This window comes from Bombina bombina, chromosome 1, assembly GCF_027579735.1.
Source record: "Bombina bombina isolate aBomBom1 chromosome 1, aBomBom1.pri, whole genome shotgun sequence".
Lineage (NCBI taxonomy): Eukaryota > Metazoa > Chordata > Amphibia > Anura > Bombinatoridae > Bombina > Bombina bombina.
In genome coordinates this window covers 183,808,726-183,835,702 of record NC_069499.1, presented here as the reverse complement: position 1 = coordinate 183,835,702, position 26,977 = coordinate 183,808,726, and the positions used below count along the sequence as shown (strand labels likewise).

The following is a 26,977-nucleotide window of genomic DNA, read 5'->3' as shown; positions in this document are numbered from 1 at the left end:
TCTACTAAAATATTTTTTAGAATGTAATGTAATGTAAAAAGTGTAATTTTTTATTTTTTTAATGCTTGGACTTTGGTCTATGATTATAATTTGTAATATGTATATTTGTAATATTTTGTTTTGTTATGAAACAAGCATAATTGTGTGTATATATATATATATATATATATTATTGATTATGTGTCACAGTATTATCCAAAGCAGAATTAAAGTGTAAGGATATACAGGTGGCCCTCGGTTTACGCCGTTTCAGAATAACAACCTTTTTTTCCAGTCATGTGACTGCTATTAAAAAGCATTGAAAAGCAGTGCACTAATTAAAATAGCCAGTAGGTGGAGCTGTCCGCTTGTGTTGCAGCAAAGTTATGCAACTTAGCAAACTGAAATTCATCTGTGTACACAGAGCAGACCAGACCTATCAAGCAACAAGATCTAGCAGCCACTTCCCTATTATCTTCCTGTCCAGCTGCTTGAGGTGAGGGTGCCTAACTGCCTATTAATCACTCCAGATTGAAATGCATAGAATAGGTGCAGACCCAATATTATCTAACATGCTAACAATGCAGAGAACAGTTTGCAGAAAAATGCAAGTAAAAAATGTTTTTGTTCATTAAACTTAGTTTGATGATACAGTCTGTTGTGTGATTATTTAATTAGTTTTATAATGCTTTTAGCATTTAAAGTCTTAATTTCAAAGCTTTAAAAATAATGTATTAGGTGTTACTTATGGCAATTTTGAGAGGGACCTGGAATCTAACTCCCTCACTTCCCATTGACTTACATTATAAACTGGGTTTTAATTTACAACGGTTTCGATTTACAAACATTCCTTCTGGAACCTAACCCCGACATAACCTGAGGGCTACCTGTAATTTAAAAAAAAAAAAAAGTGCATGCACGAAAATGTCATCATAGAACAAGAAAAAAAGCACAAATCTCAACAACCATGTTTTTTTTTTAATTTTTCTAGCGAGAATGCACATTTTTTTAAAGCAAAAATTCATGCAAAAACATGTGTGTTATTGCAAGGTTTCAAATGGTTTATAATGGTTTTGAATTTGTAAATTCCACTAAATTAAATATGATGCATTTATCAAAACTGTGGAAATTTTGATGGATTGACAGTGGGGCCATGGATTGTAATGTTGTCCAAATAGTCTCTAAATGATATGCTATGTTCACTTACATTTTGTAATATTTGTTTTCAGGAAACACGTTATTGCTAGGCACATACCAAACACTTATGGAAGAGGCAGAATAGAGGAAACCGTATAATGTAAAATCGATTGGACTGAGATCTACTGCAATAATAAAGATGGGCACTAGGTGTTGCAAGAGACACTGACAGAGGTGTTTAGTATATACGAGACGATCTAGACAGAGTGTACGTTTCTACTGGAGTTGTGAAGGTGAATGACGCTCGTTGTTGGAGGACCCCAGCTTCCTCCTAGGCTGATAGGAGTTAAAATGGCCGCCGTGAGGCCGCCTGGGCCTGTCTCCCATCACTATATTCCCGTTCTTTTGTGGACGGGAAGGTGAAGAAGGTCCGGAGGGGCGCTGCTTGCGGTGACCCGATTTGGAAGGAAGGAGGAAGATGGGCTCTCAAACGCTGCAGATTCTCCGACAGGGAGTGTGGGCTTCCATCACCGGTGGCTGGTACTACGACCCTCACCAGAGCACCTTCGTTAACACCCTACACCTTTATATTTGGCTCTTCCTACTCTGCTTCCCATTCACTCTGTATATGGTGAGTCTTTCCTGGCCCCCCACACGTTGCACAAGCCTTGCCTGCCTACATCTTAGTGCTATTTCACAATTTCATCATAATAGTGCTTCTCCTGAGCACTGCTAGTATTTCGCTAATACAGTAGTTGTGTTTTAACTGTTTCGCTGCGATGATGGCCAGGAATTAAAATAATACATATAAGCAATAAAGCAACAAATAGTTCTGTTATTTATGTGGCGTCAAAAGTTTTATATATATATATATATATATATATATATATATATATATATATATATATATATATATATCTATATATATCTCGATTGTAATTACGCATAAACCTTGACTTCTTAAGTTTTTGTTTTTTTTACATGTCTGGGTTAAAGGTATGACTTTTTCTCTCTTCTGGAATTCATCAATTTATAGTACCTGTAAACATAATTACTGAATACTTTGATAGACCTATTTTGATATAACGTTTAGTAAATGTTTCTCACAGTGAAAGAGTACAACAATAAAAATTGAGAAGGATGGGGAGACAATGAATTGGAATAGGTCTGCTTCTTTAGTAGAATCTCAGTGATAAAGAACTGGTACCTTGTATAGTAAAAATGTATTCTGGAAATTTCACCCATCACCTGTCCTAACAAGCAGTGTCACAAACTCCATGCAATTAGTATCTTTGGAATTAAGTGATTCTATGTTTGTGTATCATATATTTAGAAGTAGGGATTCTCAAATTAAGCACTTAGATAATGTTTCAGATTTTTAGGTATATTACCTTGTAATTACAATACACTTGTTGGTTTTCTGTAGAAAAACCCACCAGCCAAGTGTAAACATTGTAAAACAAATTAACACTTGTAGCAATTGTTTCAACAGCCAAACACCACACACACTTGCCTTATGTTATAGACAATCCTGACTTTTTTTTTTGAGTAGAGGAGGCCCCCCAGGCAGAGCATGCTTTGATCTGAGATGTCAATGCAGCATATCCGTAGAAAAAAAGAGCATATGCATGAACTGATATCGCTTTCGATTTGCATCGCCGCTATACACCATGCTGTTCTCTGGCTTTAATGTCTAAAACTTTTTTTCCTTGAAAGTGATGTTAAAGGGACACTCAAGTCAAAATTAAACTTCATTATTCAGATACAGCATGCAATTTTAAACAACTTTCCAGTTTACTTCCATTAACAAAATGTGCACAGTCTTTTTATATTTACACTTTTTGAGTCAGCAACTCCTACTGAGCATGTGCAAGAATTCCCAGCATATACGTATATGCATTTGTGATTGGCTAATGGCTGTCACATGGTACAGGGGGAGTGGAAATAGACCTAACTTTTCAATTTATTTAACAAAAATGTACTATTAATTTGAAGTTCAGACTAAGTGCTATTGCATTGTCTTCTTATCATGCCTTTATTGATTATGCAAATCTACAGTGTTGACTGGTCCTTTAAATCCAAGCATATAACAAACTAAGATTTACCATCAAACTCAGCGTCTCAGGCCGCCCTCGGCACATTAGTCTTCTACCAATCAGGTGACGCTTGCACCTCTAAAACAATAGCCATGCATGTCAACTGACATTGTTCTCTATGCATGCATGGCTATTGGTTTAGAGGTGCAAGCGTCACCTCATTGGTAGAAGACAGATGTGCCGTGGGTGTCCAGAACCACTGAGTTTAGCGCTGTGCAAAGGCACAGAAAGGGATAGTTTAGCACCCTTTTTTAATATATATGATCGCTTAACCTCCACTTGATTTTAAGTGATTGTAAATCCGAGCATTTATTAAACGCTCAGATTTACCATCACTTAACACAGTGCAGCCAGGGTAAAAGGCTGTTTGAAGAGAACAGTCAAATGCATAGCTGTTATGCACAGTTATAGGGCATTGGTTGATGACTGTCTCTTGGGGTTTGTTCAACCCTAGCCTTATAATTGTGATGTTAGAGCAAAGGAAACGCATTTATTCAAGAGACATTTTAAACATTTAATGGGACTAAAAATGTAAGCAAATGTGAAAAAAAACAAACATACAAAAAACCCCACATGTGAATATAATATATATAACCTCCTTTAACCTCCGATCCAGGACCAGTACATTATTTAGCTTGCCTCATACAAAAAGAAAGCAGCTCAATCCTATTTTTCCTACAGAGCGCCACACTTATGGAACAACCTCCCGCACACTTTCAAACCTTTCCCAAGTCTAAAATCTTTTAAGAGATCCATCTCTACATATCTCAAAACACAATGCACCTGTCATGGTTGATTATATATTTCTTACCTGTTCTATGTTAAATTTTGCATATGTTGTGTATTATTGTTTTTGTATTTTATTGTACCCTATTGTATCAATGCAATGTTTTGTGGACCCAGGACATACTTGAAAACAAGAGAAATCTCAATGTATCCTTCCTGGTAAAATATTTTATAAATAAATTAATAAATATGAATAAAAATGTGTTAATAACAAAATCAATAATAGTGTTTGTAGCAAACCAATAATAATGTATTATACAGACCCAAGGATCGGGGGAAAAAAAATTGTTAGCCCTTAATGAGGAGTCCAATTCAATCTTCATTGGGAGTTCCAATCAGGATCAACATGGTGCAGAGCTCTCATCTGTTATAGTGCTCTATTTAAAAACTTCCAGCAAAACTACATACCACATAACAAATGTATTAAAATATACACTGGTATATAAATCACTTTGGGAACTACAGGAAGCACTAACAGCTACTGTACACCTGCAATGTGTAAACATCTCTATTGTAAAGTACTTTTAATCCACACAGTGTCCAAGCTGCTGCTGTCATGTAGTGCAGACCCTTCTGCTGACAGCTGTTGAATCAAAAGGAAGGGTCTTGACTACATGACGACAGCAGCAGCTTGGGCACTTTGTGGATTAAAAGTGCATTGCAGGTGTATGTTAGCTGTTTTTGTTTGCTGTAATTCCCTAAGTGATTTATATTTTCAGGTTTGAGATACTACGCACTCCTATCCCAGTTCTTGTTTATATACTAGTGTAACTGTTCCTATTACTGTACATATTTGTACATAAGTTTCCTCCTTGCTATGACATATTTGAGTGTATTGAAACTGCGCGGTTTTAGCACAATTATCCAGGTCTGCTTGCTAGTCATAGATCACCACACCAATGTTCTATGTTTCTTTCCTATTTACTAGCATATTTTAGGGTGATTTACACAGCTAAACCAGATCCTACTCACAGGAGAACCCTTAATAAACCTACAGGGAGCAAAAGCAGCCCTTATACTATTGTCTGAGCCCTTTTCTATACTAACAGTAAATCTAATCTACTTAAGTTAGCTCAACTTTTAATATCTTGAAAATTAAGTAACACTGTGTTTTAAGTCATACAGACGTTATAATACATATTGATAGTTATCCTACAATAGATATATAGACCTGGTATTGTTACAGAAGTTTACCCCTTTACCAAAGGGTTTCCCTCTTTATAATAATGACCGCCTTTCTACACAGACATATTTGATTGGATAATATTAATACACAGTGTCTACTATTATCTATATGCTTACTATACTATGCAGTGCTCTATGTATTCATTGGATCTGAGACATGTAAACTTCTATTTATATCTCAGCAGTCTTAATTAGCTCTAGTGAGTTTTGGGCAGTGCATTTATGTAACATTTGTCCAGGCTCTTACAAATACTGTAAACAAGCCCTCAATTTACTTCTAGCATTATGGGGATGTTGGTACCATTCTAAGACTCCGACTCACACACAATATCTCTCCCGAATGATGGCCTATAGACCTGAGATAAAGGGACTACCTACCACCAAAATATACTTTTAGTTCACTCCCCTTGTGGCTGTATGTCCATGTCTGCTGGACCATAGTTTGGGGAAGGTTCCTGAAAACCACCTCACTGATAGGGGGATATATGTTCTGTTATTTATTATAACACAGTTAGCACCTATACTAACCTTGCCTATGATATCCACCTAACTATAGTCTGACATTGAGCTGCACAAAGCTGTTGCGACTAGGGTGATGATATGGTATATATATCTATATATCTATATATCTCTATCTATTCATTTTTATAAGACAGTTAATAACAGTTCATATTAGTTTAAGTTCATAAGAATTATAACCTTCAATACCAAATGTCATAGAGCTCTGTGTATATATGCAGTTCAGATTGTTTGCTATGTTATTAACCAATACTGTTATTGTTTACAAGATACATCCTATCTGTCTGCACTATTGATCTTAAGCTATTAAGTGACTACTCTCCACTGCGTTCATAGCCCACATTCAACTTCCATATGTGAGTCTCTCAACATACATGGTCCAGGAACCCCCTCACTATCTACGTCATATGTAGATTGAGAAATACATCTTCATAAACAGTTTGGTTGTGTATCCTAGCCACTTTTTATAGCTCACAGCGCTTTGTTTTAAATATATGCAGCTCTGCTATCCCTTAAGACAGTGATTTTTAACCTTATTTTTGCGGTGGCACACTTTTTTTACATTAAAAAATCCTGTGGCACACCACCATCCCAAAATTTAAAAAAAATCACACATTGTAGCCTAATACAGCATATATATATATATATATATATATATATATATATATATATATATATATATATATATATATATATATATATATATATATATATATATATATACATACACACATACTGTATGTATTGTGCTGTTATGCCATGCCTCCTACAAACTACCCCTGCACTGGGAGTAAAAAAACAAGCAAAGTTTAAAAATGATCACACTGTTGTCAGTCTGCCGTGGCACACCTGAGGATCTCTCATGGCACACTGGTTGAAAAACACTGCCTTAAGACATAAAAATCTTTGATTTAGTCTTAGTGGCAGGTTTTACCATAGCTTTTTCTATGCTAGCTAGTAAATTTTTGAAACATCCTTATCTGCCCCTACAGTTCGAAGACGACATTAAAGTATATGTAGCCCTAACTAGAACACGGCTAATGACCTCTACCTTAAATGATTTATTCACACAGGTTTATAGATGTTCATGATGTTAGGTCTTCATGTCTTTTATTTGTCTAAAGACAATCAAGTTGTGTTTTTCGGTTTTATTACCATTGATATGACAGCCTGTTTTCCTTCAGTATCTATATTAAACAATGTACTCTCCTTCTTACCCTAAATCAGTTAATGCCCTTATAGTCTATAGCTTAAGTAATTTTATATGCGACCCCTAGCTAGATAGTCTTTCTACCTTCCCCCAGATACTGCCTATTGGGAACATCTATCCCTCTGATCATGCTCCTTGCCCTCGACTCCTTCTCCTGGTCACCCTTCAGCCCTACTATGGTTGGCTCCCCCCCATCTTCCCCTATAACTCGAGTGGCTCCTGTCCACTGCAATACTTTCCCCTCCCCATATACTATAACCCATTTGTGGTTGTCACAAAAGCCAATTCCCCACACCTTGATTATATTAATAGAAAGTTATAGTGTATCGCTCTTACAGTTGTGGGGACTTTGTTCCAATTAATAAAATGAAGTTCCATCTTAATCAGCCCAAACCCTTCTTTGACACCTCATTAGACATGACGTGATTTCATCCTCCATGGTTAATCTTTTTTGTTATTGTGAGATTTCCAACATTAGTATATTGATTTGATGCTTGGAACTGCAACCCTCGTCCTAAATGGATGGATAATCTTCATGTAACTGTATTGTGTGTCATATTCTGAAATTATTAATGGGCGAACTTTGTATTTTATTCTTCTTTGAAACTTCAATAAAAATTGTTTAAAAAAAAAAAATAAAAAAAATAATTGACATTTCACTTCACTTATTTTCTTCAAAAACTTACATTTTTAATCCTGGTAGCCGCTCCAGCGATTTCCCTCTGGCCGTCGGAAACCTCTGCAGACGTCAGAAATGATGAATCTGGCTTCCAACAATCGCGTCTTCCCCCCTGGGGGAAATCTTGGCCTGATGCAACGCCGTGATTGGAGGAAGCCGGATTCGTTATTTTGGACCTGCGAAGACGGAGCGTCTGCCAGGATTAAAAGGTAAGTTTTTGAAGAAAACGTGTGAAATGTAAATTTTGATGAATTAAATTGCCCTTGTTTTTAATAGGATTATTAAAAACCGGGTACGAATTCATCAAAATTGACATTTCACTTTAAGTCACTTGCTGTGAGTGATTCATCTTAGGCTGGAAAAGGAAGATATACATTATTTTTTTTCCTTCTGTTAGGGTACTGTGTGACAAATATCTGGGTGCCATGGCGACATGTATTTGCCATTTATGCCTCACCATCAGGTTATTAGAGAGGCTGTCTATTTGTAGGGGCATATTTTCCTTGCCTCTGGAATGGTAGAGTGCTCTTACCAGGGGTTGTGTGTGGACATTGGGAGTTATAAATGTATATAATGTTATAGGTATCCTAAAATGTGTTGGTTTTGTATCTACTTTACCCCTAAAAGAAAGGTGTTATTGGTGGAAAGTATTACATCTTAGGTGTGTGTGTGGATTTATCACTTTTTTGCAACATTGATTTTGAAATTGAAGACTAGCTAGTTTGGAATTTGGTAAACAAAATATTTTGTAACAGAAGTCAATACCTACAATAACGTCCTTAGAACAAACACAGTAAAATAGTTTGAGAATGCTTGGGATATGCATAACTCTATCCTTTGCGTAAATTTATAGGTGTAGTGTAAAAATAAATGGTATTATTTTTTCATTATAACAGGCATTTACAATTTTGAACATAGAATTAACCCTTTAGTTACACAGAACACCCCATACCGTCAAATGCTTTACTAAAATCACTTAAAGGGACGCTAAACCCAATTTTTTTTTTTTCTTCATGAATAAGATAGAGAATACAATTTTATAGAACATTCCAATTTACTTATATTATCTAATATGCTTAATTTTTAAGATATCCTTTGTTAAATAAATAGCAATGCACATGGGTGAGCCAATCACATGAGGCATTTATGTGCAGCCACCAATCGGCAGCTACTGAGCCTATCTAGATATGCTTTTCAGCAAAAATATCAAGAGAATGAAGCAAATTAGATAATAGAAGTAAATTAGAAAGTTGTTTAAAATTGCATGCTCTTGCTAAATCATGAATTTAAAAAAATGTGGGTTTCATGTCCCGTTTAAAGGGACACTAAAGTCAAAATTAAACTTTCATGATTCAGCTAAAGCATGCAGGCTTAAGAGACTTTCCAATTTGCTTCCATTATCAAATTTTGCCCAGTCTTGCACACTTTTGGAGGCACAAGCTCTTACTGAGCATGTGCCCATGGTCATTGTATACGTTAACTAGTCTGGCTTATGGCTGTCACATGACACAGGGGGAAAAATATGGTACATTGTTTTGAATTCCAAATAAGCAGTAGATTTGTTTTTTTTCTGAGTAAATAGTGTATTGGATTTTTATTATGCTTATTAATTATGCAATTCTACTGTGTTTAATGGTTCTTTTAAGTAAGCTACTTCTACCTGCTCTATTTATTTTGCTAAAAAAGGGACGTTGATTGACACATTCTCGGTCGTTAAGGGGTTAATCACGTCTTACAAAAAATACTCTTAAGGACCAAGGACGTGCCTGACACGTCCTCTGGGGTTTCAAGCGGTGGAAGCGATCCTGATCGCTTCCAGTTGCTTTCAAGGTATTGTTGTGATGCCTCGATATTGAGGCATCACTGCAATACTTTTTTTTTTTTTTTTCTCCACACCGATGCCGAGAGAGCCTCTCTACATCGGCCAACGATGGTGGGTGGGCGGCCCATCACTGGTGAACTTCTGGCCCACAGTGTGAAATAACTCGCCGGTGAGCGCGTTTGTGCACACCCCCCCGCAATCTGCAAATATGTACACATAGTAAGTGGTGGGAAATGTTAGGAAAGGGATCTGGGAGGGGGGTAGTGTATTGAGGGGGTGCAGCTACACTACAGAAAAATATAAATACTATATATAAAAAATAGGCACATTTTATTGAAAATTGGGTACTGGCAGCAAATAGTGAAAGTGGGGAGGGTTAGAGAGCTGTTTGGGGGGCTCAGGGAGGTTGGGTAGTAAGGGGGGGTAGTCCTACATTGCAGAAAATAAATACTTTTTAAAAACAAACCCTTTTTATTTTTATACTGGCAGACTTTCTGCCAGTATTAAAGATGGCGGTGACAATAGTGAGGTGGGGGAAGGGAGGCATCAATGAGTGGGAGGCTGATCTCTACACTAAAGCTAAAATTAATCCTACAAGCTACCTAATTAACCCCTTCACTGCTGGGCATAATACAAGTGTGGTGCGCAGCGGCCTTCTAATTACCAAAAAGCAATGCCAAAGCAATATGTCTATTTCTGAACAAAGAGGATCCCAAAGAAGCATTTACAACCATTTGTGCCATATTTGCACAAGTTGTTTGTAAATAATTTCAGTGAGAAACCTAAAGTTAGTGAAAAAGTTAGTAAAAAAGTGAACAATTATTTGATTGCATTTTCTGCGATGTGAATTTTTTTTTTTAGTGAATTTTTCACCTCGCTGATATCTGCTGTACGTTCCCACAGTGTCAGTCTGCCTGGGAACCTGCTCTACTGTACTGCTGGGGTCTATATGGTTATTTTGGAGGTGCTGATGCTACATGCTTATACTGCTGAAGTATAATATATGCTTCCTAATGGATGGCACTTAGAAATTAGTGTGTGTATATGTATATTATATATTATATCAGGAGTTGATTCCAGTAAAGAGATCTTAAAAACAAAACAAACACTGGAAGAACAAATAATATAATACTCACCCATTTAAAAAAAAATCTGTTATACATGACAAAGGCTGAAGCTTTTCCCAAATGAGTTAAAGGGATATTCACAGTACAGGTAGCCCTCAGTTTACGCTGGGGTTAGGTTCCAGGAGGAATGGTTGTAAATCGAAACAGAGTTTATAATGTAAGTCAATGGGAAGTGAGGGAGTTAGGTTCCAGGCTCCTTTCAAAATTGACATAAGTAACACCTAATACATTTATTTTTAAAGGTTTGAAATGAAGACTTTACATGCAAAAACAGCATTATAAACCTAATATAGATTGTATCATAATCAAACTAAGTTTAATGAACATTTGCTAAACATCACCTAATAAAAGTTACACAACAGATTGCATCATCATCAAACTAAGTTTAATGAACAAAAACGTTTAATATAACAAATATAACAGATCTCTGCATTGTTAGCATGTTAGATAATATTGGGTCTGCACCTATTCTGTGCATTTCAATCTGCACTGATTAAAAGGCAGTTAGGCACCCTTACCTCAAGCAGCTGGACAGGAAGATAATAGGAAAGTGGCTGCTAAATCTTGCTCGATAGCTCTGGTCTGATCTGTGTACACAGATTCATTTCAGGCTGTTAAACTTTCTTAACTTTGAAACACAAGCGGACAGCTCCACCTACTGGCTATTTTAATTAGTGCACTGCTTTTCAATGCATTTCAATAGCAGTCCCATGACTGAAAAAAAGGTTGTTATTCTGAAACGGCGCAAATTGAACCCGCGTAAACCGAGGGCCACCTGTATTATTTATTTTATTATATCTGTCTTAGTATTTTGGTTGGCTCCTACACTCCTAGAGTAAATTTCTTAATCCCTGACTTACCTTTTCTGCAATGTGCTTTTACACTGGAGTTCATGAAGTAGAAGGAAATTGAAAAGAGAGGAACATAGCAAATATTTACATTGAGAGAGAATGGAACAGTGACACCTGCAGGCAGAAATTAAAAGTGCAGGTAATTTTTTTTTTTTTTTTAAACTGCCACTGCTGTTTTTTCTGCAGAGACTCTTCAGTTTCTGCGATAAGAACGCAGATCGCTCAGTATTCTGCCTTGGGGGTGGCATGAAATAAACCAAAATGTGCCTAGATCAATACTTTGGGTTGTCTACTAAAAACAAATATTCACATGTAAAGGGTTATTCAGGGATTCCTGACCGATATCAGTGTTCCAATGTAACTATCACTAATTTTGAAAAAAAAAAAAATGGTTTGGAAATTGCATAGTGCTACTTGTATTTATTGCCCTATACCTTGCAAAAAAAAGGAAAGAACATGTAAACATTGGGTATTTCTAAACTCAGGACAAAATTTAGAAATTATTTGGCATGGGTGTTTTTTGGTGGTTGTAGATGTGTAACGGATTTTGGGGGTCAAAGTTAGAAAAAGTGTGTGGTTTTTTTATTTTTTCCATCAAATTTTATAAATATTTTTTTTTATAGTAAATTATAAGATATGATGAAAATGATATCTTTAGAAAGTCCATTTAATGATGAGAAAAATGGTATATAATGTGTGGGTACAGTAAATGAGGAAAATTACAGCTAAACACAGCAGAAATGTAAAAATTGCCCTGGTCCCAAACGATCACAAAATTGAAAAGTGCTGTGGTCCTTAAGGGGTTAAAGGGATATGAAACCCAATTTTTTTTTTTTTTTCATGACTCGGATCATGCAATTTTAACCAACATTCTAATTTACTCCTTTTAAATTTTCTTCATTCTCTTGGTATCTTTATTTGAAAAGCAGAAATGTAAGCTTAGAAGCCGGCCGATTTTTGGTTCAGCACTTGGGCAGCGCTTGTCGATTGGTGGCTAAATGTGGCTAGCATATTTTTTATGATGACTTGACAAATGTAGGGACATGGTTTTACTTTTTTGTAGGGATGTGGCCTGCATTATTTGACAAAGGGGAAAAAAATGCATAGCTTTTTTAAAGGTGTGCTGTAATGGTTTTGTTCAATTCCTGCATGGTGAAATTTAAGTGGGGGTTTTTGTGCAATGCCGCCCCCTGCTCCACCAAAGGAGCTAGAGAAGGGCATGTCAATCACCCCAAACGAGCTAGGTATCTAAACACATCTGTGGTGGAGAAGTAAAAGAATCAGTTTCTGCTTTTTAAATATGTGGCTACAGGTTAGCCCAATGCGAGCCTGCTCCTCATAGCCTCAAAAGCTATGAATGCACCTTAAAGGGACAGTCTAGTCAAAATTAAACTTTCATGATTTAGATAGGGCATGCAATTTTAAACAACTTTCCAATTTACTTTTATCAAATTTGCTTTGTTCCCTTGGTGGTATTTTTTTGAAAATCTAAACCTAGGTATGCTCAAACTGTTTTCTAAACCATTGAAAACCGCCTCTTAGCTCAGAGCATTTTGAAAGGTTTTTTTTTCAAAGTTAGACAGTACTAGTTCATGTGTGTCATATAGATAACATTGTGTTCACTCCCGTGGAGTTATTTAGGAGTCTTCACTGATTGGCTACACTGCATGTCTGTGAAAAGCACTTAGATAAGGGGCTGTCTACAGAGGCTTAGATACAAGGTAATCACAGAGAAAAAGCATATATTAATATAACTGTGTTGGTTATGCAAAACCGGGGAATGGGTAATAAAGGGATTATCTATCTTTTTAAATAATAAAAATTCTGGTGTAGACTGTCCCTTTAATAAATTTACCCCTTTGTTCCACACAGTCTTTTATTTCATGTTTTAGATCTCTCTAATTTTTCTCAGTAGGAGAGATTGATAAGGGGAATCATATGTTCAAACAGGGCAACACCCATTACGTAATTGAAACGTAGTGGCATTTAGAAAACCAGCAATTTCAGAGTCAATGAAAGTATATTGCAAAGTTTTTAATTACACGTTATTAAAGGGACACTGAGCCCAAATTTTTTTCTTTCATGATGCCAACAGAGCATGCAATTTTAAGCAACTTTCTAATTTACTCTTATCAAATTTTCTTCATTCTCTTGCTATCTTTATTTCAAATGCAAGAATGTACGTTTAGATGCCGGCCCATTTTTGGTAAACAACCTGGGTTGTTCTTGCTGATTGGTGGATACATTCATCCACCAATGAACAAGTGATTTCCAGGGTGCTAAACCAATCAAATAGCTTAGTGCCTTATTTTTCAAATAAAGATAGCAAGAGAACAAAGAAAAAATAATAGAAGTAAATTTGAAAGTTGCTTAAAATTGCATGCTCTATCTGAATCACGAAAGAAAAAAAAAAAAATTGGGTTCAGTGTCCCTTTAAAGGGCCATAATACCCAAATGTTTAAACACTTGAAAGTGATGCAGCATAGCTGTAAAAAGCTGACTAGAAAATATCTCCTGAACATCTCTATGTAAAAAAGAAAGATATTTTACCTCAAACGTTCCTCAGTAGCCACCTCCCATTGTAAAGGATTTCTAAGCAGCATTTTAGTGTGTCTGTCCTGGGACAGCTGAAAGAATGAGCCTTGTGAACTCTCATATTATTTCACCAATCGGGTAAAGGAAGCTTACTATGAAATCTCATGAGAGTTAAGTCAAATCTCATGAGATAACAGTAAGAGTTCATGACCTCAGCACTGCTGATGCTGATTAGCTGCTGTTCATGTCTTCATTTTTATTTTTACCTGCAGCTGGGAGCAGCTGAGTATAACTTTTTACACAGAACTTACTCTGCTGAGCTGAGGAGATTGTGAGGTAAAATATCTTCCTTTTTTACATAGAGATGCTCAGGTGATATTTACCTGTCAGCTTTTTACAGTTATACTGCATCAGTTTCAAGTGATTTAGCATATGAGTATTATGTCCCTTTAAGCATTTTATATTACTCATACTGTAATATCCCTTTAACTGCGGATGACGCCACATGGTTAGGTTAGGGCGGATTAGAATCGGTACTTTTTGAGATGATTGCTCTTGGGTTATGATGTGGTGTTGGATTAGGCTTCAGTTGGAGGATTCTGTGAATGTAAGTGCCATTGCCACATTTGTGTCTTGTATAAAGCATTTATTAACCCCCCCCCATACTTTGTAGGAAGTGTGTCTAAGTGCCTGTAACATGATCAAAAAGGCCATGTTCCCTTGTTTTAAAGCCTATAAGTGCCTCTTTAAAATAAAGCCCTTATTTGTTTGGTAAATGACTGTGTAATAGTGTTCTCTCCAAGTTATACCACGTGACTGATTTTACTGTCCATCAGCATAAAATTTACACCAGTGTTAAGCTAAAATGAGTGAAATATAACATATTTTTTAAAAAAAAAAATGTTGTTGCACAAATCCTCATTAAACCAATTTATGTTAAAATCTTCAACTAATTTGCCTTTGGATAGCTTAAAGGGATATGAAACCCAACATTTTTCTTTCATTGTCCAGACTTTCTAATTTACATGATTCAGACATTCCAATTTACTTCTATTCTCAGTTTTCCTTTGTTTACTTGGTAACTTTAGCAGAGATGTAAGCAACACTATTTCTTGCCATGTAGTGCTCCAGATGCCTACCTAGGTATCTATTCAACACAGGATATCATGGGAAATTGGAAACTTTAAAAAAAAAAAAATATTGGTATGCTCTGTCTGAATTACAAAATATATATTTTTTGGGCTTTATATCCCTTTTTAAAGTGAATGTAAATTTTGATGCTAAAGTGCCCGTTTTTTAAAAATTTGATTAAAAACAGGGGCACTTTAATTAATCAAAATTTACATGTCACTCCTGCTGTGAAAACAAACTTACCTTTTAATCTTCACAGCAGCTCCAGCTTCCTCCACCCGTTGCAAAGCCTCTTCCTGTGTCTAAAATGAGGAATCCGGCTTCCTCCAATCACTCAGTTGAATCAGACACGGATTACCCCGGGGGGGAAGCTGTAATTGGAGGATGACCTATCCATAATTTCTGACATCAGAAATGGCTTGCGACGACCGGAGGAAGCTGGAGCTGCTGTGAAGATTAAAAGGTAAGTATTTCTCTTGCAAGGTGTATCCAGTCCACGGCTTCATCCTTTACTTGTGGGATATTCTCATTCCCTACAGGAAGTGGCAAAGAGAGCACACAGCAAAGCTGTCCATATAGCTCCCCCTCTAGCTCCGCCCCCCAGTCATTCTCTTTGCCGGTTCTGACAGCAGGGCCACTCTGCGGGAGGGTAAAGTGAATGTGGTGTTAGATTTGTAGTTTTATATCTTCAATCAAGAGTTTGTTATTTTTAAATGGTACCGGTTTGTACTATTTACTCTGTAGCAGAAATGTGATGAAGAATTCTGCTGAGAGGAAAATGATTTTAGCATGTTGTAACTAAAATCCATTGCTGTTCCCACACAGGACTGAGGAGTACCAGAAAACTTCAGTTGGGGGGAACAGTTTGCAGGCTTAACTGCTATAAGGTATGTTCAGTCATCTTTTTCTAGACAAGACTCAGTAATGCTAGAAGACTGACAAGAATCACCATGTGGGGAAGGTAAGCCATGTTCTGAGACTCAGTATAGAAAGAAGGCTTACTTAACAGGGCTCAATAGGCTTGTGGACACTGTTACAGGGCAATCGATTATTTAATAGAGAAAAAATACTCATTATAGACGTTTTTTATACACTTTGGTTTGTTATATGGGGTTTTCTTCCACATGGCATATATTTAGACACCTATTTAGGGTTTTGAAGGTCCCACAACTCTGGAGAGGGAGGGGGCCTAAATTTTGCGCCTCAGTTGCGCAGTTGATATTGCAGACAGCTTCATGCAGCTTCACGTGGAGGGTCCAAAGACTACTTGAGGACTTCATAGAGGCTTATTTTCCACCAAACTAATCCCCAGGGCAGGTAGGGCCACAGCAGATAGCTGTGGCAAGGTGCTGTAGTTTACTAACCGGTTGTCGGCTTTAGGTTGCTCCGGTTTGGGCATTAAGGGGTTAATAGAGTTGAAATTCGCTGTGCAATAATTTTAAAGCATTAAGCTCATGTGGTAAAAGTTTCAGAGAGATTGGATCATTTTTCATGATTTGGTAAAACTGTGTGCGCTTTTATTTCTTAAAGGCACAGTACCGTTTTTTTTCAAATTGTAAATTTTATTTGAATTAAGTGTTTCTGAGTCTGCTTGTGAATAATACTAGTCTGTTAAACATATCTCTCACTAAAGAGAGACCTTGCTCTGTGTTTAGAAGCCATGGTGGAACCCCCTCTACAATTGTGTTCCAAGTGCACTAATGTGTCTATACACTTTAAAGATCATATTGTGTCACTTAAAAATGTAGCCCTAGATGATTTTTTGACGGAAGGTAACGAGGATAGCCCACCTTCCTCTCCTCATGTGTCGCCACCAGTTACGCCCGCGCAAGCGATGCCTAGTACCTCTAGTGCATTGGCCCCTATTACATTACAACAATTAGCGACAGTCATGGATAATTCCCTTGCGACATTTCTATCCAAACTGCCAGTTTTTCCTACAAAGCGTGATAGCTCTGTTTTAAGAACAGATTATGAGCAGTCAGAAGCTTTGGGAGGTTTATCTGATGTACCCTCACAACACTCTGAAGTGGCGGTGAGGGATGTGATGTCTGAAGGAGAAATTTCTGACTCGGGAAAGGTTTCTCAGCGGGCAGAATCATATTCACTAGCGTTTAAATTTAAGTTGGAACACCTCCGCGTATTGCTTAGGGAGGTATTAGCCACTCTGGATGATTGTGATCCTATGGTGGTCCCAGAGACATTGTGTAAAATGGACAAGTATCTAGAGGTCCCTGTATACACTGATGCGTTTCCGATCCCTAAAAGGGTTGCGGATATTGTTACTAGGGAGTGGGATAGACCAGGTGTCCCTTTTGTTCCCCCCCCTATTTTTAAGAAAATGTTCCCAATAAATGACCCCAGACGGGACTCGTGGCAGACGGTCCCTAAGGTTGAGGGAGCGGTTTCTACTCTTGCTAAGCGCACAACCATACCAATTGAAGACAGTTGTGCTTTTAAAGATCCTATGGATAAAAAATTAGAAGTTTTACTTAAGAAAATATTTGTTCAACAAGGTTTCCTTCTCCAACCCATTGCCTGCATTATTCCTGTAACTACTGCAGCGGCTTTTGGTTTGAGGCGCTGGAGGAATCACTCCAGACTGAGACCTCATATGACAAAATTATGGATAGAATTAAGGCTCTAAAGCTGGCTAATTCTTTTATCACGGATGCCGCCTTGCAATTAGCTAAGTTAGCGGCAAAAAATTCAGGTTTCGCCATAATGGCGCGCAGAGCGCTTTGGCTCAAGTCATGGTCAGCCGATGTGTCGTCAAAACTAAATTGTTAAATATCCCTTTCAAGGGGAAGACCCTTTTCGGCCCAGAATTGAAAGAGATTATTTCAGAAATCACCGGGGGAAAGGGCCATGCTCTTCCTCAGGACAAACCCTTTAAGGCTAGAAACAAAGCTAATTTTCGTTCCTTTCCTAACTTCAGGAGCGGTCCGGCTTCAGCCTCTACAGCTGCAAAGCAAGAGGGTAACGCTTCACAGCCCAAGGCAACCTGGAAGCCTTACCAGGGCTGGAACAAGGGTAAACAGGCCAAAAAGCCTGCAGCTGCTACCAAGAAAGCATGAAGGGGTAGCCCCCGATCCGGGACCGGATCTGGTAGGGGGCAGACTCTCTCTCTTCGCTCAGGCTTGGGCAAGAGATGTTCACGATCCCTGGGCAGTAGAGATTGTTACCCAGGGATATCTTCTAGAATTCAAGGACTCCCCTCCAATCCTGGATCTAAAAATTCTAAACAGATTCCACAGAGTCCCATCATTCAAGATGGAGACCATTTGTACGATCTTACCAATGATCCAGGAAGGTCAATATATGACTACCGTGGATTTAAAGGATGCGTACCTACATATTCCTATCCACAAAGATCATCACCAGTTTCTCAGGTTTGCTTTTCTGGGCAAGCATTACCAGTTCGTGGCTCTTCCCTTCGGGTTGGCCACTGCTCCCAGAATTTTCACAAAGGTGCTAGGTTCCCTTCTGGCTGTGCTAAGACCGCGGGGCATAGCAATAGCGCCTTATCTAGACGTCATCCTAATTCAGGCGTCGTCTTTTCCCAGAGCCAAGGCTCACACGGAGATTGTACTGGCCTTTCTAAGGTCTCACGGGTGGAAGGAGAACATCGAAAAGAGTTCTCTGTCCCTGGTCACAAGGGTTCCCTTCCTGGGAACACTAATAGATTCGGTAGAAATGAAAATATTTCTGACGGAGGTCAGAAAGTTAAAGCTTTAACTACTTGCCGAGTACTTCATTCCATTCCTCAGCCATCTATAGCTCAGTGCATGGAGGCAATCGGATTAATGGTAGCGGCAATGGACATAGTCCCTTTTGCTCGAATACATCTCAGACCACTGCAACTGTGCATGCTCAAACAGTGGAATGGGGATTACGCAGATTTGTCTCCTCAGATACAATTGGACCAGAGACTCTCTTCTCTGGTGGTTGTCTCAGGATCATCTGTCTCAGGGAACATGTTTCCGCAGACCAGAATGGATCATTGTAACGATTTCTGCCTGTTAGGCTGGGGGGCAGTCTGGGACTCCCTGAAAGCTCAGGGCCTATGGTCTCGGGAAGAATCTCTTCTCCTGATAAACATTTTGGAACTGAGAGCGATATTCAATACGCTTCATGCATGGCCTCAACTAGCTGCGGCCAAATTCATCAGTTTTCAGTCGGACAACATCACGACTGTAGCTTACATCAATCATCAGGGGGGAACAAAGAGTTCCCTAGCGATGAAGGAAGTATCCAAAATAATCAGGTGGGTGGAGGATCACTCCTGCCATCTCTCAGCAATTCACATCCCAGGAGTGGACAACTGGGAAGCGAATTTTCTAAGTCGTCAGACTTTTCACCCAGGGGAGTGGGAACTCCACCCGGAGGTTTTTGCTCAGCTGACTCAGCTATGAGGCACTCCAGAGTTGGATCTGATGGCGTCCCGTCAGAACTCCAAATTTCCTCTATATGGATCCAGGTCCAGGGACCCCAAGGCGGTATTGATAGATGCTCTAGCAGCGCCTTGGTCCTTCAATCTGACTTATGTCTTTCCACCGTTTCCCCTTCTCCCTCGTCTGGTCGCCAGAATCAAGCAGGAGAAGGCTTCGGTGATTCTGATAGCGCCTGCGTGGCCACGCAGGACTTGGTATGTGGACATGCCATCTGTTCCACCATGGACTCTGCCATTGCGGCAGGAACTTCTAATACAGGGTCCATTCAAGCATCCAAATCTAGTTTCTCTGCGTCTGACTGCTTGGAGATTGAACGCTTAATTCTATCAAAGCGTGGTTTCTCTGAGTCAGTTATAGATACTCTGATTCAGGCTAGAAAACCTGTCACCAGGAAAATCTACCATAAGATATGGCAAAAATATCTTTGTTGGTGTGAATCCAAGGGTTACTCATGGAGTAAGATTAGGATTCCCAGGATATTATCGTTTCTCCAAGAAGGATTGGAGAAAGGATTGTCGGCTAGTTCCTTAAAGGGACAGATATCTGCTCTGTCTATTCTCTTACACAAGCGTCTGGCAGAGGTACGAGACGTTCAAGCGTTTGCTCAGGCTCTAGTCAGAATCAAGCCTGTTTATAAACCTGTGGCTCTGCCATGGAGTCTTAATCTAGTTCTTTCAGTTCTTCAAGGGGTTCCGTTTGAACCTTTACATTCCATAGATATCAAGTGATTATCTTGGAAAGTTTTGTTTTTGGTAGCTATATCTTCTGCTCGAAGAGTTTCAGAATTGTCTGCTTTACAGTGTGATTCACCTTACCTGGTGTTCCATGCAGATAAGGTAGTTTTACGTACCAAACCCAGTTTTCTTCCTAAGGTTGTTTCTAACAAAAACATTAACCAGGAAATAATAGTTCCTTCTCTGTGTCCTAAACCATCGTCTAAGAAGGAACGCCTGCTACACAATCTTGATGTGGTTCGTGCTTTAAAATTCTATTTACAAGCAACTAAAGACTTCAGACAAACATCATCCTTGTTTGTCGTTTATTCTGGTAAGAGGAGAGGTCAGAAAGCGACTGCTACCTTTTTTTTTCCTTCTGGCTGAAAAGCATCATCAGGTTGGCTTACGAGACTGCTTGCCAGCAGCCTCCTGAACGAATTACTGCTCATTCTACCAGAGCTGTGGCTTCCACTTGGGCTTTTAAGAATGAGGCTTCTGTTGAACAGATTAGTAAGGCAGCGACTTGGTCTTCACTTCATACTTTTGCCAAATTTTACAAATTCGATACTTTTGCTTCTTCGGAGGCTATTTTTGGGGGAGCGGTTTTGCAAGCAGTGGTGCCTTCCGTTTAGGTTACCTGTCTTGTTCCCTCCCTTCATCCGTGTGCTAAAGCTTTGGTATTGGTATTCCACAAGTAAGGATGAATCCGTGGACTGGATACACCTTGCAAGAGAAAACAGAATTTATGCTTACCTGATAAATTACTTTCTCTTGCGGTGTATCCAGTCCACGGCCCGCCCTGGCAATTAAGTCAGGTAAATAATTTTATTTTTTGTTTAAACTACAGTCACCACTGCACCCTATGGTTTCTCCTTTTTCTCCTAACCTTCGGTCGAATGACTGGGGGGCGGAGCTAGAGGGGGAGCTATATGGACAGCTCTGCTGTGTGCTCTTTGCCACTTCCTGTAGGGAATGAGAATATCCCACAAGTAAAGGATGAAGCCGTGGACTGGATACACCGCAAGAGAAAGTAATTTATCAGGTAAGCATAAATTCTGTTTTTTTTTTTTTTCACAACAGGAGTGAAATGTAAATTTTGATGAATTAAGTGCCCCTGTTTTTAATCGAATTTTTAAAAACCGGGCACTTAAGCATCAAAATTTACATTCACTTTAAGTTACAAATAACAGAAAATTATATAATTTCCACTCACTCTCTACTTTAAGGGACATGAAACCGAATTTTTTTTTTATTTCATGATTCAGATAGAGAATACAATTTTAAGCAATTTGTAATTTACTTCTATTATCTAATTTGTTTCATTGTCTTGGTATCATTTGTTGAAGGCGCAGCAATGCATTAATGGTTTCTAACTGAACTCATGAGTAAGCCAATCACAATCAAGATTTATATGCAGCCACCAATCAACAGCTAGGACCTAGGTTATCTTCTGCTCATGAACTTGCCTAGATAAAAGTTTCAGCAAAGGATAATAAGAGAGAAGCAAATTAAATAAGAGAAGTCAATTGGAAAGTTGTTTAAAATTGTATTCTCTATCTGAATCGTGAAAGAAAAATTTTGGGTTTCATGTCCCTTTAAGCTGCAATGTGTGCTCCCAAGATCGACCTTCTTGGAAACATATGAATGTTTTTTTTATGCATTAGATTGATAAATCAATGCTTTTTGGATTTTCGTATGTACTACAGATACAATACTTGCTCTAAATAATAAATTATGTAATAGGGGATACGTATTATTAAATATATTTAACTATTAAAGGAACAGTATACACCAATTTTCATAACTGCATGTAATACACTGCTATAAAGAAGATTTATGTACAGATACTGATCTAAAAAAAAAGTATAAACTTTTTTTAAAAATAGTACTTAGACAAACAACTTCTACAAAGTACCTGGGAATCTACCTATCCACGACTCCACATCTCCTTATTACACTTAACTATTCACCCCTTATCAAAAATATACAGCAGGAATTATGTTCTTGGCAAATTAAACGCCTATCTTGGATAGGGAGGATAAATGCGGTCAAGATGTCCATATTACCAAAGATATTATACATCCTCCAAGCAATTTCTATAAACATCCCGGATTCTCAATTACTTACATTACAAAAGCTTATCAATACATTTATTTGTCAAAATAAGAGACAAGGAATAGCCAAGTCTACCATGTATCGTACAAAAGAAAATGGTGGCCTAGGTGTAACGTGTCTGCAATATTATAGGTGGGTGGTTTTTCTCACTCGGATATTAGATTGGTGTAAGAATTCCTTGCTGGAGTATTGCAGCTAGGTAGTTATTGCTGGCTCCCTCCGCAGAATAGACAATTTGACCACAGCATTTCTAAACTGACGTTAGAGACATATAAAGTATGGGATAAACATCTCAAAGATACCCACTATATCCTCAAACATCTCACCACTGACTCCATTATTAAACAATCCGAGATTACCAATACCGCACATTCCCATCTTACATCCTATTACTACCTTTTCGGATACTCCCTCATGTTATAATGTCTTGCAAAATAATAAAATAAAACGTAGATCAGATCTCCAAGAATTCCACAGGGGGAATATTCCACCATTGGTTTCGATACCAACAACTTGTACACTACATTAGTAGTCAGGTAGAGAGAGAGAGAGAACATTTTCAGACCCCTTACAGCCTTCGAAACCCTCCAGAAGAGGGATATTATCCTTGACCTACAAACTGCTTTTAACACACCATTCCAGGAAACTGCCGACCTATACTAATAAATGGGAGGCAGAACTACTATATCACCCTACACAAATGGAATGGTTGCAGATATTTTCAAATATGAATAGGTACACTTCTTCAGTCCATATACTGGAGATGAATATTAAACTCCAATGTAGGTGGTACTACACACCATCCAGGCTGGGCACAAAATTCAAGAACACAACATCGGAATGTTGGAGGGGATGTGGGAATCCAGGCACTTTCATACATATATTGTGGCAATGCCCCCTTATTACCCCCTTTTGGCTCGATGATATAGGAGAAATTAAAAAGGTTAACATCACATTATCCTTGGATCCAGTGACAATCTTATTTAACAGATTCCCAAAAGTCTGATGAAAACTTAGACTTCAGCTATTATATACTATGATCAACAGTGCAAAGCGATTAATACCATAACATTGGAAACAAACTAGCCCACCTACAGTTGAGCAGTGGAGAGCTCTTGTTTCCACCACAATACTGTTAGAAAAGCATCACTTTGTTGTTTCCAAAAGACTTGATGATTACTTGTCTATCTCCTTCATATGAGAGGAATACATGCTGTTATACAAACACTAATAGTAGATTCTAACACAAGGCAACCCCTTAACCTAATAAAGTCATGGCATCCTCAGATATATACACAATTCCAGATGGGAATGATGGAAGAATGTTGTGATAGTTATTGTAAGCTCTGTGGAGTTGAAACTGTTTTATTCTAATTGATTCCAGGGACTATACACATGAATGTACACTTATTTTACCAAGTTTCCCCTCCCCCTTTTGTCTTCTCTTTGTTTCTTTCACTATGCTGTGGAAATGTTTAATTCTAAGTTATTGCTGAGAAATGTGTAATATACACTTTGTTGTAATGCATATCACTTAATAAAAATTTTTTTAAAAAGAAAAGGGGAAAAGGACTTAGAAGTTCCCAGTTTAGCATTGTTGATGAGGTAGTCTAGGGCACCCACTGAAAGGGGCTGGGTAAACAAGAAAGCAGACACTTCCCTGCATATAAAAAGAGAGAACATAAACGGGAGCCTGCAGGAGTTTGTAAAACGCATGTATACTGTGGGGCTTGGTTTGGAGTCTGAAAATCAGCACAATGTTGTTAAAAAAAAAACCCCAAAAAAACAAAAAAAAAAAAAAACCCAACTATACATTGTTACAAAAACACTCCCAGTTGGGCTCTATAAATGGATCATCTAGAAATCATTTATGCAAAGAAAAATCTAGTGTACAATGTCCCTTTAAGGTGCAATACATAAATAACTTAAATTGCACTGTAAAGTTATACTTAAAGGAACACTCAAGTCAAAATTAAACTTCAAGATTCAGATAGAGCATGCAATTTTAAACAACTTTCCAATTTACTTCAATTAACAAAATGTGCACAGTCTTTTTATATTTGCACTTTTTGAGTCACCAACTCCTACTGAGCATGTGCAAGATATCACAGCATATACGTATATGCATTTGTGATTGGCTGATGGCTGTCACATGATACAGGGGGAGTGGAAATAGACATAACTTTGCAATTTATTTAACAAAAATCTACTACTCATTTGAAGTTCAGACTAAGTGCTATTGCATTGTCTTCTTATCATGCATTTGTTGATTATGCAAATCTACTGTATTGACTGGTCCTTTAAAGTGAATGTAAATTTTGATGCTAAAGTGCCCGGTTTTTAAAAATTTGATTAAAAACAGGGGCACTTTAATTCATCAATTTACATTTCACTCGTGTTGTGAAAAAATACTTGCCTTTTAATCTTGACAGCAGCTCCAGCTTCAGAAATATATCAGAGCGCCAACAATTGAAGGCAGGGTCCCAAATAAGCCAAAAACAACTTTACAGGTGTGTTCCCAGTGTATTTATTACAACACAATCAGAACAGTAATGGTTAACTTTCCAACTATATTCGCTGTGTATTTTGCGATACAATAAGAACAATAGGGTTATAACCTAATATTGTACTTAAACAATATAGGATTACAAAATTAACAAACGGTAAATCTAAATAAATTTATTATAAAATCACACTTCTCAGGATATTTAAAATCCCAATATACAGGAATTTAAAAAACAAATTTACAGGAAATTAAAAACAGTTTGAGTGTCCCTCATGGATCCATGTTAACAGTCTAGTGAATTGATCCAACCATACATTTATTGGAGCAAATATTATCAGAGGAAAAACTCAACTTATGACGCTTCCTATATAATGATAAAACACCAGTGCCTGCCTCTAGGCAGATATGGTGCTTCTGGATAATATATAAAATGTTTAAAACTTTTCTTCTATTTGAAACAGAACATTGAATGTGATAAAACTATTTCTCCAACATTGGTGTGTCCGTTCCACGGCGTCATCCTTACTTGTGGGATATTCTCTTCCCCAACAGGAAATGGCAAAGAGTCCCAGCAAAGCTGGCCATATAGTCCCTCCTAGGCTCCGCCCACCCCAGTCATTCTCTTTGCCGTTGCACAGGCAACATCTCCACGGAGATGGTTAAGAGTTTTTTGGTGTTTAAATGTAGTTTTTATTCTTCTATCAAGTGTTTGTTATTTTAAAATAGTGCTGGTATGTACTATTTACTCTGAAACAGAAAAGGATGAAGATTTCTGTTTGTGAGAGGAAGATGATTTTAGTAGACAGTAACTAAAATCGATTGCTGTTTCCACATAGGACTGTTGAGATGAAGTAACTTCAGTTGGGGGAAACAGTTAGCAGACTTTTCTGCTTAAGGTATGACTAGCCATATTTCTAACAAGACTGTGTAATGCTGGAAGGCTGTCATTTCCCCTCATGGGGACCGGTAAGCCATTTTCTTAGTCAAACAAACAGAATAAAGGGCTTATTATGGGCTAAAAAACTGGTAGACATTTTTATGGGCTAAATCGATTGCTTTATTTGGGCATTTTATTCATATTTATGCTGACAATTTGCATTTATAAACTTGGGGAACGTTTATTAAACGGCAGGCACTGTGTTAGACACCTTTTCCAGTCAGGGGGCCTTCCTAGTTGTAGACTGAGCCTCATTTTCGCGCCATTACTGCGCAGTTGATTTTTGAGAGCAGGGCATGCAGATGCATGTGTGAGGATCTAAAAAATGCTGGAAAAGCTTCTAGAAGGCGTCAATTGTTATCGTATTCCCCTCTGGGCTTGGTTGGGTCTCAGCAAAGACTATAGCTGGGACTGTATAGGGGTTAAATTTATAAACGGCTCCGGTTCCGTTATTTTAAGGGTTAAAGCTCTGAAATTTGGTGTGCAATACTATTAATGCTTTAAGACACTGTGGTGAAATTTTGGTAATTTTTGAACAATTCCTTCATACTTTTTCACATATTCAGTAATAAAGTGTTTCTGTTTAAAATTTAAAGAGACAGTAACGGTTTTGTTTTAAAAGTTTTTTGTGCTTTGTTGACAAGTTTAAGCCTGTTTAACATGTCTGTATCTTCACATCTAAGACCATTACAACTGTGCATGCTCAAACAGTGGAATGGGGACTATACAGACTTGTCTCCAATGATTCAAGTAGATCAGAAGACCAGAGATTCACTCCGTTGGTGGCTGACCCTGGACCATCTGTCCCAGGGAATGAGCTTCCGCAGACCAGAGTGGGTCATTGTCACGACCGACGCCAGTCTAGTGGGCTGGGGCGCGGTCTGGGAATCCCTAAAAGCTCAGGGTCTATGGTCTCGGGAAGAGTCTCTTCTCCCGATAAACATTCTGGAACTGAGAGCGATATTCAATGCTCTCAGGGCTTGGCCTCAGCTAGCAAAGGCCAGATTCATAAGGTTCCAATCAGGCCAGATTCATAAGGTTCCAATCAGACAACATGACGACCGTTGCGTATATCAATCATCAGGGGGGAACAAGGAGTTCCCTGGCGATGAAAGAAGTGACCAAAATAATTCAATGGGCGGAGGATCACTCCTGCCACCTGTCTGCGATCCACATCCCAGGTGTGGAAAAC

At 38.1% G+C, this 26,977-nt stretch overlaps 1 protein-coding gene across 1 annotated transcript in view; it reads left to right on the top strand.

Annotated features, from left to right (window-relative positions):
• Positions 1-1,443: 1,443 nt before the first annotated feature.
• PCNX1 (pecanex 1) overlaps positions 1,444-26,977 on the top strand; it is a gene marked incomplete in the record, with an annotated part of 752,914 nt that continues 727,380 nt past the window's right edge. Inside the window, 1 exon segment of the mRNA XM_053711389.1 lies at positions 1,444-1,747. Coding sequence (XP_053567364.1) covers positions 1,595-1,747 — 153 coding nt within the window.